This window comes from Sorex fumeus, unplaced genomic scaffold (assembly GCF_029834395.1).
Source record: "Sorex fumeus unplaced genomic scaffold, SorFum_2.1 ptg000098l, whole genome shotgun sequence".
In the NCBI taxonomy this organism is placed as follows: Eukaryota; Metazoa; Chordata; class Mammalia; order Eulipotyphla; family Soricidae; genus Sorex; species Sorex fumeus.
Window position 1 is genome coordinate 71,125,579 of NW_026606155.1, and position 16,366 is coordinate 71,141,944.

The 16,366-nt window shown below is 59.2% G+C and overlaps 1 protein-coding gene across 1 annotated transcript; it reads right to left on the bottom strand.

Moving 5' to 3' along the window:
* Window positions 1–1,887: 1,887 nt before the first annotated feature.
* On the bottom strand, window positions 1,888–11,365 carry NFATC4 (nuclear factor of activated T cells 4). The gene is made up of 10 exons (XM_056133832.1): window positions 11,139–11,365; window positions 9,032–10,127; window positions 7,161–7,323; window positions 6,357–6,556; window positions 5,679–5,851; window positions 4,678–4,818; window positions 3,925–3,980; window positions 3,566–3,692; window positions 2,859–3,440; window positions 1,888–1,995 (listed from the first exon to the last, which is right to left on the bottom strand). Exons 1-10 carry the CDS (start codon window positions 11,236–11,238, stop codon window positions 1,928–1,930), a joined length of 2,706 nt encoding a protein of 901 aa, XP_055989807.1. The 5' UTR covers window positions 11,239–11,365; the 3' UTR covers window positions 1,888–1,927.
* Window positions 11,366–16,366: the final 5,001 nt, after the last annotated feature.

Genomic DNA, 16,366 nt, shown 5'->3' on the forward strand with positions numbered 1-16,366 from the left:
CTGCATTCAGGAAGATGAAAGAAATTCTTTCCTGGCACCAAGGGACCAGAGTGGGGAGGAGGGCATCACTCGGATTCTCGTCTGGCCATCCAGAGCTGGTCTCTGTGGTACTTGCCCTGAACACACGCCTGCTTGCCAAGCCGGTCTGGGCCACTGGGCAGGGAGAAGTGAGGCAAGAGTGGCAGACACAGGCCCGCTGGGAGTCGGTTGGGCACAGCTTCCTTGGGCTGCTGGCACCGGGGCATCCTGGGCACTGGGTATCAGATGCAGGGTCTCCACACAGGGCTGACTGTCCCCAGCCTACTGGGCACTTGGCCCCATGGCTCACCGGGCTGGCTCGGCGTTGATAGGTGGGTGCACTTGTAGCTCTTACAGTGCCTTGGCACCCTGTAAGGTGCCTGTAAGTGCCAGGGCAGGTGGTGGTCAGGGCTCCCAGGCAGACTGCCTGGCTTTCTACAGTCTTCTCCGGAAGCACAGATCTTTCCAGAAGGTCTGCACAGTTCCCAGGATGAGAACATACAGAGAGCCATGGACCCATGCCAGCTCTCCCTCACCCCCCCAACTCCAGTCCAGAAGGAGAAGCCTCAGGGACCCGAGCCCAGTGGGTGCAGGAGTCTGAGGGTGGGCTGGCAGCAGGGGCCAGGATCAGTGCCCAGCCTGCCATTGATGAGCTGAGTGGCCGCTATTGATGAGCTAGCTGCATGCCTCTGTCCTGCTCTGAGCCTTAGAGACGTCTCTGTGAAGGAGGGGGCAGGATGTGCCTGGGGCTTCCCATCCTTGGCTATGAATCAGAACCATCTGTGTGGCAGTGAGAGAAAAGAACTTAAAAATTCATTAAGGGGCCGGAGCAATAGTACAGCAAGTAGGGCACTTGCCTTGTAAGCAGCCAATCTGGGTCTGATCCCCGGCCTCCCGTATGGTCCCCAGAGCCCTGCCAGGAGTGATCCCTGAATGCAGATCCAGGAGGAAGCTTTGAGCAGAGCCAGGTGTGGACCCAAAACCAAAATTAAATAGCACTGTAGCACTGTAGCACTATCCTCCCGTTGTTCATCGATTTGCTCGAGCAGACCCAGTAACATCTCCATTGTGAGACTTGTTGTTACTGTGTTTGGCATATCGAATACACCATGGGGAGCTTGCCAGGCTCTGCCGTGAGTGAGATACTCTCGGTAGCTTGCCGAGCTCTCCAAGAGGGATAGAGGAATTGAACCTGGGTCGGCCGCTGTGCTATCACTCCAGCCCTAGTCCAAAAGTAGTGAGTAGTCACAAGGTCAACCTAAAGTCAACCTGCAGCAAACTATAAAACATAACTAAATAAATAAGAATAAATCATGGATTCCTGGATCCAGACCCTAAGTGCCTAATGGAATCAAAATTCTGAGGGTTGGGGGAAAGGAAGGGGGAAGGGCATGGGGAAATCAAGGAGAGCCCCCCCACCCAAGCTCTACCCTCACCCATCACCACTCTTAGAGAAGAACCTCCAGGGCACCCTTCAAAACCCTCTCCAGGCCCCCCGTCCCTGATGAGCTCTCCCCACCTCTATCTTTGAGGTCTCCTTCCTCTCTCTCCCTCTCTCCGAAGACTCTGGAGCCCGCAGCACTTGTCAGTGAGTATTTATTACTCATCCACGTGTCCTCAGCCTCCCAGCACCATTCAGGGCACGCACAATCCAGGCCCAGCTTCCAGACACCCACCTGTCCCTCTGCAGCCAGCACCCGCCCCGCCTCCAGGTTCTCTCTCCCCCAGGCCTCCAGGGCAGCACCAGGCCGGGCTTACACGGCAGCTTGAGGAGGGGAGGAGAGGCAGGAGGGTGGAGGCCAAAGCTGGAGAAGGAGGAGGAAGGGAACCAGATCGGACCCCCGTGGCTGGAGCCAGCAACCAGGCTGGAGGTTCAGTGGGCGGGGCCGGGCAGATGATTCAGCCAGGCTCAGGCTGGAGGCTCTTCTCCAGGAGGTGAAGGGAACCCGCTCAGGTCTCGGCCGATGATCTCGCTCACTGTAAAGGAAAAACCATCAAGAGATCGGGCCTCCCCTCCTTCTCCAGAGACCCCCAATTCCAGGCCGGTGGGCCTTAGCAGTGCTAGCTCCTCAACCACTGGTTTCTTTCCCACAGGCCTCATGTGTTTCAACACCTGCTTCCCAGTCCTGATGGTCCACTCCATCAGAAAGGGCCCCAGCCCATGCTTCCCTTCTCCCTGGCCTGTGGTCTGCGATGTCAGGGCCCTTGCTGTGAGCCCTGATATGCACACTCTCGCACTCACTCTCGCACTCACATACTCACACATTCACACAAACTCTCACTCTCTAACACACGCATTCACACTCACATTCTCATACACTCTCACAAATTCATTCGCACACAGTCCCATACACACACTGACACGCACACTCTCATACTCACATACTCACACAAACTCTCACTCTCTCTAACACACGCATTCACACTCATACTCTTATACACTCTCACAAGCTCATTCACACACACCCTGATACGCATACTCTCGCACACACATACTCACACATTCACACAAACTCACTTTCTAACACTCACATTCACACTGTCATACACTCTCACAAATTCGTTCACACATCCCCATACACACACTAACACCCACACTCTCATACTCACATATTCACACACTAATACTAGAACACATTCACATACACTCTCACATACTCAGAGGTCACACACATTCACACAATCACACACTCACACACTCACATAGACACATACACACTCACTCCCTCACATATGCTCTCCCCACACTCTCTCTCACGCATAATCTCTCTCTCTCTCTCTCTCTCTCTCTCTCTCTCTCTCTCTCTCTCTCTCTCTCTCATAGCCCGGTTGGCACCCACCTTCCTCCAGCGTGATCCCCTGGATGGGCACGCTGTCCCGGAAGCCGCTGCTGTAGCCGCCTCTGGATTTCTCCTGCTCCGGAGCCCCTTCCCCTGGGCAGTAGCTTGGCCCTACCTCACTGTAGCCCTCAGGAGGTGGGGGGTGGACACCACTCTGGGGAGGGAAGGGGCCTTCAAGTGGCGGGGATGATGGCAGCGGGGGCCGAAAGGGGGCTGGAGGAGGGAACGGCAGCCCCAGGGGAAACGGGGAGCCCCGTCCTCCATAGGGGTCACTAGGGTAGGGCCGGGGTAGGAAGGGGACTGGAGATGGACGGGCGCAGCCTGCAGTAGCCCCAGTCTCCGGGAACATCCGCAGGCCAGGTCTGTAGGACGGTGGGGGGCCTGTCTGGGGGTACAGAGGCGGCGTGCCATAGTTGAAGCCTTCTGACATGTAAGGAGTTTCGTAAGTGGGGTCTTCGGGGGGATAAGAGGGGTAGGGAGGCCTGGGAGGGGAGAAGTCCATGTCAGTGCCAAAGGGGGGGCCTGGCGCTGAGGGAAAGCCCCGGAGAGATGAATCCGGCAGCGGCTCCTCCTTGAAGATCACTGGGAGGGGAGGAAGGAGAGGAAGCCTGCTGAGACCCGCCCCTTCCTGGCTCCTGCTTGCAGCCCCCTGACTGCTCAGGTGCCCCTGCTCTCCATGCCCCACCCTGGGCTCTCCCGGAACACACCAGGCAGAAACTTGAAGCTCTGGGTCGGGCTGCGCTTCCTCCGTCCGTTGGAGACATAAAAGTAAACCTGGACTGGCCGGGACACCCGCTTGTTGCTGTACTCAGGGATGGTCAGGGTCAATGTCACCTGGGGAGCAGAAGAGGGGCAGAGAGCCTTTGGGACTGGCCCAACTCCTCCTCCTCCCCCCTTCCTCCATCTGCCTCAAGCCCCTGTGGCTAGACTGTCTCCTCCACAAGAGAACAGGGGGCACCTGATGGCCACACCCACACACCGAGGACCCAGCTGAGACATTCCAGACTGCTTCCCCAGCCCCACCCCAGCCTCCGGCCCCAGGACGGGCACCCTCGGGGCCAGGTACCTCATTGCTCTGCACTCGGTTCACTGTGGCCTCCTCTTCCCACTGTAGCTTTCCATCTGTGCGGGAGAAGCAGGGGGCTCAGCATCCCTCGAGGGCCCAGCCCCCCAACCTCCTGCCCAGCCCACAGAGAAGCCCACTGTGTGTTTACTCAAAGCCATGGAAGAGGTGGGTTTGGAAACTGTCCCCCAAGTACAGAGCAGGCAATAGAGACCAAGAGAACTGGCACATCAGCCCAGGTTGTAAGGGGAGTGACAGGTGCCTTGTGTGTGTGTGTGGGGGGGGTCCCCCTACTCTCCAAAGATCCTTCCCAGTGAGAGGCAGGGAGGACAGCCAAGAGCAGAGAGGGTCCCAGCTTGAAAGAAAGCAACGAGATCCAAAGCCCAGAACTTCTGAATCAGCTCAGACAAGACCCCAGGGTACGTTGCTGGGGGTGTTGGTGGGCTGGACTACAGGTGGGGGGCAGAGGATGTGGGTTAATGAGCGCCCTGGACCCTCAGTCTTCCCACTCCAACCTTAATAGGTCCATCCTGGGGGGGGGGGGTGTGCCTCACAGGTATGGTCATCAGAACTAAACTCCCCTGTCCTGCACTCTGGAGAGGCTGGCGGGGTGTGGGGGGGATACAGCGGGGGGGGGGGGGGCACAGTGAGGTTCCGCTTCTCTTCAGAGACCCGACTACACAATGCAGACTCCTCTCGCGGGAAGAATGCCTGTTTCAGACACTTGCTCACCTTCCTAAGCTCTGGGCTACTCACCAGGGCCCCGCTCGATGAACACCACCTTGGAGTCTGGCAAGAAGTTGGAGCCAGTCAGCACCAGCTCATCCCCTCCGCGCACCGAGCAGGCGCTGGGGCTATAGGCCTCCACCTGGGGCAGCTCCTGGGCCGAGCGCTGGGCTGTGGAACAGAGCAGGGAAGGCCTGGCGGGGCAGCAGGTAGAGAAAGGCCCCTTCTGCCTCCCTCCATCTCCATGCGATAATAAGTGCTTTAGACCCTAGGGAGCAGACACATCCGCAAACCAGCAGCACCCTGGGGTCCTCCGAACCCAGGAGCTTCTTCTGGGGCTGAGACAGTCACAAGGGAAGCAGGAAGGTTAGCCATCCAGGGGCCAACAGAAAGCGTGGGCCCTTGGGCCTTACTCTGGGACTGGCATTGCATCCATAATGGAAGTCAGGACAGGGCCTTTTTCTTTTTTTTCTTTTTTGGGTTAGAGCGATAGCAGAGCGGTAGGGCATTTGCCTTGCAAGTGGCCAACATGGCCGACCCGAGTTCGATTCCTCTGCCCCTCTCAGAGAGCCCAGCAAGCTACCGAGAGTATCTCGCCCGCACGGCAGAGCTTGGTAAGCTACCTGTGACATATTCAATATGCCAAACACAGTAACAAATCTCATGATGGAGATGTTACTGGGCCCGCTAGAGCAAATCGATGAACAACAGGAGGACCGTGACCGATCTTTTTTGGGTCACACCCGGCGATGCACAGGGGTTACTCCTGACTCATGCACTCAGGAATGACTACTCCTGGCAGTGCTCGGGGGACCATATGGGATGCTGAGAATCAAACCTGGGTCTGCCATGTGCAAAGCAAATGACCTATCCGCTGTGCTATTGCTCCAGCCCCAGGGCAGGGCCTTGGCAGACTTCACAGCAGAGACAGAACCCAGAGAAGTATGGGGGGTGGTGAACACACACACACACACACACACACACACACAGTGGTGAAGGACCGAGCGGGGGCACAGGGCCTCTTTGCTCACAGCATTCAATGGGCACCGATGCCGTCTGCACGGAGATGACCTTCCCGCTGCCCTGTGGCACGTGCACACGGAACACCAGCCGCACCCGCGTATTCTTGCGCCCGATGTCTGTCTCGCCCTTGCGCAGCTCGATGTCTGAGTTCCGAAGCTTCAATATTCCCGCACAGTCGATGCTGAGGGCAAGGAACCAAACGCAAGCGCCCAGCTGAAGCCTGAGGGCACCGCCCCACTCTGCCAAAGAGGAAGGTCTCCCTTCTCCTGCCCACCTGAGCCCTGAATGATCTTTGGGAGTCTGGGTGGGGGTGATTTTAATCCAGATGAGACCTCTCTCCAGAGGCACCAAGAGCCCAGTTCTGGATGGTGAGAAACCAGCTCCCTAGGATGAAATCTAGCTCTTTTTCTTACTGTTATTTGCCTTTAGATTTTGGTTTGGGGGACACACCCTGTGGTGACCAGGGCTTATTCCTTCCTGGCTCTAAGCTCAGGGATCACTCCTGGTGGGGTTAGGAAAAGGGGAACAAATGGAGTGCCAGGGATCAAAGCAGATCAGCGGGGAGCAAGGCAAGCACCCCTGCTTGTACTATCAATAGCTGCCGTCCCTAAAACCTAGCTCCGAAGGGGAGAGGAACAAACTAGTTTAGGTCCAAGGGAGAAGACTGAGAGGCAGTGAGAACCTACTTGGCTGCCATGTTGTTTTCAGGAAGCAGGGTCATCTCCAGCACCTTGGTGCCACTGACCACAGCCTCGTAGCTGGCCGTGGCCACCATCTTGCCCGTGATCCGGTGCACCTGGTAGAAGGCGTGAGGCCTCAGGTTCCTCTCATCCGCCGTGCCAATGAACATCTGCAGGGTCAGGGGCTTCTCGCTGTAGCCCAGGAGCTGGCCGAGGGAGAGAGAGGGCACCCCACTGAAATCCCCCACACTCTCCAGGTCCCTGTTTTCATCCATCCCTGGGTTTTCATCCCACCAGGGGGTGAGGATGGGTGAGGATGGTGAAAGATAAAGGACATCCTGGAAGGGGTTTCCAGGGGGAATTGGGCACCAGTTGTGGAGAAAACACGGCCTGGAATTTGCTGTGTTTTTCTTGGACCAAAGCCCCAAATGGGCTGGGCAGAGGGGGGGGAAAGCTTCCAAAAGAGACAGGCCCAACTCAACAGAGGACAACCTCACTCCCAGTGAACTCTGGCCTCAGCCTAAGCCCTCCCCCACATCTGGCAGGCCACCATTTTCCAGAGTCAAAGGGAGACTGCTGTCCCATGGGATGCTGAGGGGGGTGGAGGCATGGAGGAGAGAGAAAGTGCATCCGGGTCCTCAGCAGCCAAGCATCCTCCCCACCCCCCAACACCGCCAGCCCCTCCCCAGTCTGGCAGGGTCATTGCGGACTGGGAGTGTGGGAAAGGACAGAGCCAGGGACATGCCCAGCAGGACACCAGCACCAGGATCTGGGACCAGAGAGGAGGAAGGCTGACCCTCTGCCTCTTACCTTGACCACGGGGTGACCACCAGGGGCAGCCTTGACAGCTCCCCGACTGCCCTCCGTCTCATAGTGGGCCCGGTGGTGGGCTCTGGGCTGCACCTCGATCCTCAGCTCCAGCTGCTCATACTGGCTGGGCAGGGGCCAGTCCAGAGGGGGGAGGGCAGAGGTCCTGTGGGAACAAGAGAGCACTGAATGAAGTCAGTGTGGAGGAGGAGTCACAGTAGTAAGGGAGGACCAGCATGCAACCCCCTCCCCACCCCTGGGGAGGAGGGGGAGGAAGAGGGTGCCAGGCTTGAGATGCCCTCCTCCTCATAGTAGCCCCTAGCGCAGGGTTTGGGGGTGGCAAAAACTCCCCTGAATACAGAGGAACCCCAAGCACATCCTCATCCTCCAGATCTGGGTAGGAAGAATGACGTAAAGAAAGAGCCTAGAACTGTCTTCAGAGGTGAACCCCTTTTACAGACTAAGGAATTGAGGTGCAGCAAGTAGAGTGCAGGGGGCAAATAAGCCAGTGGGTGACAGAGCAAGACTGAGCCTAACCCAGCCAGCACCACCACCTCTCCTCCTTGTGGGGGTCACGTAAGTCAGCTCTAGGGAGCTGGGAACCACAGCAGGGACACCTGTCAGGGGCTGAGCTCAGTGACTCCCACCCAATTGCTCATGGCTCCCAGGTGATAATTGATAATGCCAGACACATTTTTCATGCCACAGCTGACATCTTGCATGGCTCTAGGGGCTGGGATATGGGTAAACCATCCTCCAAGGGAGCACTGTTTTGGAGTGCTGAGACCCAGTCGTACCAGAATCTAGGGGAGCAGGGGAGAGGGGAGAAGTGGGTGTGTCTTCCCTGGGGGAAGTTTTTCTGCATGCTGCAAGTTTTTTGTTTTTTTTAAATCAGCTCTGTCAAGATCCAGGACAATTGAAATGAGAGTGGGCAAAGTTGGATGAATTGGGTAAAAGAAAGTTAATAATTGCTTTGTTAAATTGAATTCTTTGACTTGCAAATATAAACCATTTTATTCAAAGTATCTCTACTGGTAAACCAGGCTTGAGGAGCTGAGTTGGAGGAGGGAATGAAATCCAGCAGTGCCCCTCTCCACCCCTGGGCTAGATGTGGGGAACCTCCTAGAGGAGACCCTTCCTTACCTAAGTGATCTTCTGGGGATGAGGGGGATTCCAATAGGGCCCACAGGCAATGGCTATCCTTTTGTAAATTGTTGGGAAAGGATGCTTTTTATTTATTTTTAATTTGGAGCGATAGCACAGCGGGTAGGGCGTTCGCCTTACAAGCGGCCAACATGGCCGACCCGAGTTCGATTCCTCCGCCCCTCCCGGAGAGCCCGGCAAGCTACCGAGAGTATTCGATATGCCAGACACAGTAACAACAGTCTCCAATGGAGACGTTACTGGGCCCGCTCGAGCAAATCGACGATCAACGGGAGGGCCTTTACCTTTACCTTTACCTTTAATTTTTGTTTGTTTGCTTGTTTGTGGGCTATACTTGCCGATGCCTAGGGCTTACTCCTGGTTCTATGCTCAGGGATCACTCTTAGTGGGGCTCAAGGGACCATATGGGGTGCCAGGGATCAATCCTGGGTCAGCCACGGACAAGGCCAGCACCTGCCCCACTGTATTCTCTCTCTCTGTCTCTCTGTCTCTGTCTCAGTCTCTGTCTCTCTCTTTCTCTTTCTCTGCTCTCACTCGTGGGCTGCCTTTTAAACTCCTCTGGAGAACTGGGTAAATGGCCAGGCCTGATTCTCCTTTGACAATGCCAAAGGCAGAGAGAGACAACTAGGACCTGTCTTCCCACCCGCCCTCTTACTTTCCTCTCGAAGTGGAAGGGAGCTGGCTGAGGACAGCAGGAGGGCACCCCTCACCTGAAGATGGGGCTGTGTCCCCCAATCCGGGCTTTGGACCAAGCCAGTGGGGAGGGCACGGCCAGGTAGTCCATGCCAGCCACCTCCTTCCGAGGGCCCCCAGGAGGGGCAGCGGCCTCCTCGGGCCCTGCGGGCAGCTTCCCGTTGCACGGGGCGGGCTCCTCGGGCCGGGGCAGGGCCACCGCCTGCTCGCTGGAAGTCCGCCGCGTCTTCTGCGGGATGCTCTCGGCGGGGGCCGCCCCCACATAGTCAAAGGGACCGGGGGAGCCGGGATCCCGGGCCAGAGGCAACGGAGGGGGTGGCGGGGGCTCAGGCCCCTCCTCCCCCAGGCTGCCCCGCCGGGACAGAGCCGGGGAGGCGGACGACGGGGTCCCCGAGCTGGAATAGCGCCGCTTGCCGCAGGGAGAGGCGGGCCGCGGGGAGGCCGGGCTGGGCCCAGGGGCGCTGAGGAGCAGCCAGCTGTCCTCGGGCCCCCGGGCCCCCGGGCTGGGGCCGTACAGGCTCCAGGGGTCGTCGGGGGTCCAGGGCCGCGGGGACGCCCGGGGCGAGGGCAGAGGCGAGCCCAGGCCGAAGCGCGAGGCCGCCTCGTTCAGCTCCGACTCCACCTCGTCGCAGGCGGCGTACAGCGCGGCCTCGTCCGAGGCGTCGGAGAAGAAACTCCACGAGGACAGGCTACTGCTGCCCGGGCTGGGGCTGAAGAAGGGGCCCCCGGCCGGGCCCCCCGCCTCCCGGTAGCCCGCGAAGCCTTCGGGCGCGGGGTACTCCCGGGGAGAGCCGTCGGCCCAGGCGTCGGGGTGGTCGTCGAGGGCGGCGGGCGGGTCGTGCGTGGGGGAGATGGACGTGATGCGGATGCTGGGGCACTCGAGCACACGGCCGCCCCCGGCGGCCCCCGCGCCCGCGCCCGCGCCCCCCAGCCTCACGGAGCGCGCCGGCTGGCTCTCCCAGGTGCCCGGGGACGGTGCGGGCCGGGGCGGCGGCGAGTGCATGCCCGGCCGCGGCGGCGGGGGCCGGGGGATGCCGATGGGGGCGGCCCCGTAGGGAGGGGGCTCCCCCAGGGTCAGGCGGCAGCATGGCGGGGCGTCCTCGGAGTCCAGTTCTGTCAAAACGGGCGGGGGCACGGGGGTGGGGGGGAGAAGCATGTGAGACGGGCCCCGCTCCTCGCCCGTGTCTGCTGCCTTGCTCGCTCGCCCCTTCCCCGGGTCAGAATGGGTCTGGGGGGGATGCCCGTCCAGCCGCACAGACAAAGGCCAAGCTGGGCCTGGGGCGTGCCAGGCCCTCCCCCTCGGGGACCCGCTCGCTCCGAGTGCCGGCCTGGGACCCGGGGTACCGGCCGGGGCGGGTCCGAAGGTGCGGGAGGCGGGTCGGGACGGGCCTGGCTGGGCCTGGAGGCGGGTCCAGCGAGGCGCGGGGCTGGGCCGGGGGCGACGACTCACACATGAACCCAATTAGCAGCGGTTCCCAAACCCCCAAACGGCGCTGGCAGGAGCCCCAGTTGCCATCGCAACGGTGGCCCAGGGAGAGGGGGGCGCCAGGGCTGCGGTGACGAGCGGGGCTGGCTCCGCCCTCCTCTCCCCCGCCGCCGAGGGGGCGCTCCGTGAGGGGCCCCGGGCCGGGGCGGGGGCCAGGGGGGCCGGGCCGCGCTGATGCCGTGCGAGCAGCGGCCGCCGCCCCCGGCTCAGTCCCCGCCATCTGCGACTCATTGCGGCCAGACGGGGGAGGGGGAGGGTCGCGCCGGCGGGGCCCCAGAGCGCCCCCGGTCCCCCGCCGCAGCCTCCCCGGCCTGCCTCGGTTTCCCCCCGGCGGCGCCAGGCGCCCGCGGGACCCGCTCCACCCGCCGACCCCCATCCCAGTGACAGTCGGCCCGGCCTGGAGGCGGCGCGCGGCCAAGGGCACCCCCACCCCCACCCCAGTCACAGCCTAAAAAGGAGAAAGTGGTGCCGGGCCCCCCGGCCTCACCTCCGCACACCCCCCTCCCCGGAGCCCCCCCGACTCCCGGCAACCACTGACCCCCTCATCCCTCACCCCGGGCTCGCTGCCCCAGGAGCTCCAGACTCGGGGTGCCCAGGCCCTGCCTGCGCTGACCCCGAGACCCCAGCCCCGCACTAACCTTCCCCCGACCCCCCCGCGCCCAGCGGGGGGGCCTCCTTTTCCTCCCCGAACACCAGCTTAAACTCCAGCTCCTCATCCTCGCAGCTCGCTGCCCCCATGGGTCCGGCCAGAGCCCCCGGTCCCGGTCTGGGTGGGAGGGGGAGCGCAGGAGGCTGCCGAAGCTGCACCCGCGGCTCCCGCCCTCCCCTTCTCCGGGACGCCCCCTCCTCCGCCGCTGCCGCCTCCCTCCGGACGCCCCCTCGTTATTATAGAAACTTTTCCAAACTTTTTTCCCCAAACTTCTTCAAAGCGCCCCCCCCAGCCTGTCGCTGATTGGCTGCCCGGGATGCTCCAGCCCCTCCTCCAGGGATGAGATGGGAAAACCACGCGCCCCTCTTCCTCCCGCACCCTCCCTCTCTCCCTCCCTCCCTCCCTGTGTCCTCCCTCCAGTCCCTCCCCCAATAAAAAAAAATAATAAGAGAGAGAGAGAGAGGAAAGCTGAATTGGAAAGCGGTCCCTCAAGTGCGGTAGACCATCATGAAGCCTATTGGCCCACTGTCGTGACAATCACTTCCCCAGATCACCACAACGCACCCTCGCCCCCCCACCCCGCGGCCCCACTACCACCACCAAGTCTAAGTTCTGGGGCTCCAGGTCCGAGCTCTTTAAAGGGGCCACATAGTGGATCCACCGTGTCCAAGTTCCACTAAAGATCTTAACTGGAAGAATTGGTGCAGACTGCTGTGAGCAGGAGGTGGGGGGGAACACTCGACTCCTTTGGTCTAAGCGAGGCCAGTCGGGCTTTGGGGTACAGAGGGATTCCAGGCTGATCTGAAAAGGGAAAGGTCAATTCTTCCAAATCCCTAGCCTGGGCTCCCGGTGCCCGGGCCTTCTGGAAGTGTTCACAAGGCCGAGTCAAGTCCCCCAGCGATGGTCCCAGCAGTGGAGAGATCGGTCCAGTTAGGGACTGGCTCCAAGGTCCCCGGGCCTGCTGGGCGGCGATCCAGGCCGGGCTTTGGCGCCTCCCTTGTCTCCGCCACCCGAGGGGCCATTAATTAGCCGCCGCGGGAAGTCGGCTCCCTCCTCCCGACTGCTCTAGTCTGGAATGAAATCTCCGAGGCGAAGGCATCTAGCTCCGGCTCTTCTGAAAAGTCCTGGCCGGGTTTACCGGGGGCCCGGAGCCCCGGGCCCGGGAGGGCCCCCAGGCCTGGACACCTGTCACCTGGGCGGGAGGAGGAAGGAAGACTCGGACTGGAGCTTGCAGGAAGGGCAGGCAGGGCGGGGCGCTGCAGCGCGATACGGATCTGAACTCAGCGACTCGGTCGGCGGACTGTGCACGGTGCATGGTGTGTGTGTGTGGTGTGTGGTGTGTGGTGTGTGTGTGTGTGTGTGTGTGTGTGACCCTGCCCCCACCCGGCACCTGGCTGGCTGATCAGAGACTTGAACCTTCCGTCCCGCCAGCAGCAGCAGCAGCCGTCGGACCGACCCCCGGCTCCCCAGCCCCCACCCCAGCCCCGCTCCCGAAGGGTTAAGCGGCGGCCCGCGGGTCAGACGTTTACAAACACACGGGAGCCGGGCGGGGACCGCGCCCGTTACTCTAATGAGAAACAGGCTCGGCGGGGCCGGGGAGAGGGGAGGGCTGGGCCGGCAGGGTGTGCTCGGCCGCGGCTCTCCTCCCTCCGCTCGAGTCCTCCCTCTGCCCGCCCTGGGTACCCCCACCCCAGCCCCCGGGGACCCCAGTGACGTGCGGAGCTGCCCCGGCTGCGAGCCCAGGGCCGCGACGCTCAGGGGGGCGGGGAGAAGAGGCCGGGCCGGCGGGGAGAGAAGAATGTTCCGAGGCCAAGCGAAGAAGCGGCCTGGTTTGATTTTTCTTTTTTCAAAAAAATTTTTTTAAATTTCTCCCCCGCCAGCCCCCACCCGGCTTGGGTCGGTCTCCTCCGGTTACATTTCCCTCCCCTTTTCATCGAGGGGGACGAAAGAAAGGGCAGAGGTGCGGGGGGGAGGGTGGAGAGAGAGGAGAGAGAGAGGAGCACCCCAGCCCCGCCCGCAGCCTGCACCTAAGAGTGGGTGCAGAGGGGGGAGTTGGGGAGCCGAGGCGGAAAGGGCCCCCGGCAGCCCGGCCCTCCATGCCCGCGCGCCCCACCCCCTCCGCAGCTCCGGCAGACGCGCACATTCTTTTCAAATGTCATATTTCCTTTGATCCTGGGCAGCGTTTCTCCATGTGTCTGGCCCGGCTCCTGGCCAGCCACCCCCGTCACCCCCCGGTGTCTATTTTCCTGGAGATCCCGCCCCTCCCCTGAGCATCTGGAAGGCCCCGAGGGCTGGCGTCGGCGCACATTCCCCGGGTGGCTCTGGCCTCGCCTCCCAGTGACTCAATTTCCCCTCGGCGGGTGTTGGGGGGTGAGGGTGGGGGCGGAGCTGCGGAGCGGTACCCAGGAGCGGGAAGACCGGCTGCTTGTCGGGGTGGGAGGTGGGGGGTTGCAAGGGGGGCGTCCCCTCGACGCTGGAAATCCACTGTCGGCTCTGTCTGGGCTGCAGCAGAGGGACAGAATCAGGGGCTTTCACGGGGGCGTGGGGGTGTGGTGGGGGACCGTGCTAAGTTTGCTGGGGTCGCCCCACACTTATGCCCCCTGGCGACCGCAAAGCCCCAGCGGCCCCCACCGCCCGCGGTGGCAGGTTTCCCCCGCGCCAAGCCGGGCCGCTCGCTAGGCTGCCCCCTAGCGCGTGCACCTGGACACTGCTCAGTTTTGCTCTGCTTTTTGTTTTGTTTTGTTTTGGGTCACACCTAGCGGTGGTCCTGACTCTGTCCTCGGGAATCACTCCTGGAGACCTCTGGGACTATAATGGGATGCCGAGGAGCAAACCCGGATCGGCCATGTGCAAAGCAAATGTTTATCTCTCCAATCCCTGAACTTTTCTTACCTTGCAACTTGGTTCTGGGCTTTCCCAGTCTTGGAAGTGGAAGGTATTGTTTTTTTTTTTTTAACTACAAATAAGATACATTCTTCTTGTTAACGACTCCCGTTATTCAAAAGTATATAGCAAACCCGTGAGTTTTCCCTATTTAATGCAGTTATCAACATATATAAAAGTACGCACAACTTCAAACCATTCATATATAAAAGTACGCACAGCATTCAAACCAAAAATGCTACAAGCATTTTTCTGCCTCCACTTACTGTTTTTCCCTACGTGAGTGCTTGACTTGGAAATCTTTTGCTGTCAGTACACCATGTGCCCCTGAATATGGCGACGAAGGTGCTGTCAAAGGTGCCTGCAGTTTCATTTGACAGCACTGCACTTAGCATTGTCCTCCCATTGTTCATCGATTTGCTGGAGCGGGCACCAGTAACATCTTACAACAACTTGTGAAACTTGCTGTTACCGTTTTTGGCATACCAAATACGTCATAGGGAGCTTGCCAGGCTTTGCCGTGCGGGCGGGATACTCTGGGTAGCTTGCTGGGCTCTCGGAGAGGGGTGAAGGAATTGAACCTGGGTCGGCCAGGTGCAAAGCAAACGCCTTACCCACTGTGCTATCGCTCCAGCCCAGTTTCATTTCATAGAGTGACTTAAAGACTTTCACAAAACTGTGTTGGTGACAGAGCTGAATTTGGAACCCAGACCGCATGGATCCTTGTGCTAACTTCACCATGCGGGGTTCTAACAGAACTCTAACATGGGGGCCTCGCCCTGCACATGGCCAACCAGGGTTCAATCCCCAGCATCTCATACCAGGAGTGATTCCTAAGTGCAGAGCCAGGAGTAACCCCTGAGTATTGATGGGGTGTGACTCAAAAAGCAATATATATATATATATGTATATATATATATATATATAGAGAGAGAGAGAGAGAGCATTGTTGCACTGTCCTCCATTGTGACACACACACACTTCTTATTACTGTTTTTGGCATATCGAATATGCCATGGGGAGCTTGCCAGGCTCTGCTGTGTGGGCGGGATAGTCTTGGTAGTCACTGTAGTCACTTTCCTCCCATTGTTCATCGATTTGCTCGAGCGGGCCCAGTAACGTCTCCATTGGAGACTTTGTTGTTACTGTGTTTGGCATATCGAGGACATCACGGGTAGCTTGCCAGGCTCTGCCGTGCGGGTGAGATACTCTCGGTAGCTTGCCGGGGTCTCCGAGAGGGGCGGAGGAATCGAACTCGGGTTGGCCATGTTGGCTGGGTGCAAGGCAAACGCCCTACCGCTGTGCTATCGCTCTAGCCCCTATATTAAACATATATATATGTATATATACATACATATTTTAAAAGGTGGGGATTCTGAGGAAGCTGAGTAATTCCTGAGTGTAGAGCCAGGAGTAACCCCTGAATATCTATGGGTGTGACCCAAAAAGCAATATATATATATATTTTTTTTAAAGGTGGGACTTCTGAGGAAGCTGAGACTGAGACAAAAGGGAAAAATGCAGGAGACTGCCTTATACATAATTGACCTGGGTTCCATCCAGGCACCTCATGTGGTCCCCTGAACACCACCAGACTGATCCCTAAGCTCAAAGCCAATAGTAAACCCTGAGAAACAAGAATGAAAGAAAGAAAGAGAGAGAGAGAGAGAAAGAAAGAAAGAAAGAAAGAAAGAAAGAAAGAAAGAAAGAGAAAATAATATAGGGTCAGAGCTATAGTACAGCATGTGGGGCATTTGCCTTGCACGTGGCCAGCCCTAAGTTCGATCCCTGGCATCCCATATGTCCTCCGAGTACTGCCAGAAGTAGTCCCTGAGTGCAGAACCAGAGCCCTGAGGAGTAGCCCCTGAGCATTGCCAGATGTTAGTTAAATAGCCAGAGAGAGAGAGAGGAGAGAGAGATACACACACACACACACACACACACACACACACACACACACACACACAGATGCCTGGGGCCAGAGAGAGAACAGAGGGTAAGCCTTGCACATGGCTGACCTGGATTGGATCCCTGCACCCTTTATTGGCCAGATCTTACTCCTAGCTCTGCACTCAGGGATCACTCCTGGTGGGACTCAGAGGGCCATATAGGGTAATGAGGATAGAGCCCAGGACAGCAGCATGCAAGGCTAACCTGTTTAGTTGGGGTGCTCAAACACATTGTGGTTGCAAGGTAGGAGTTGGAGGTTGGCTACGATGCACACCCACATGCTGATTAATCTACTTTTCAGGCCGGTACTTCCTGCTCAAGCTGCTTTCACTTTTTCTTTGGTTGTGGATCTTACTGGGGTTGTACCTTTTAGTTGGGTATAAA

Bases quoted from the DNA above. Each gene is read 5' to 3' on its own strand.
- NFATC4 (XM_056133832.1), bottom strand. From the start codon at position 11,238: ATGGGGGCAGCGAGCTGCGAGGATGAGGAGCTGGAGTTTAAGCTGGTG. The intron at 7,324-9,031 runs GTGAGGGGTGCC...TTGTTCCCACAG, and splicing joins GGACACAGCCCCATCTTCAG to GACCTCTGCCCTCCCCCCTC. The intron at 3,441-3,565 runs GTGTGTTCCGGG...CTCCCCTCCCAG, and splicing joins GAGCTTCAAGTTTCTGCCTG to TGATCTTCAAGGAGGAGCCG.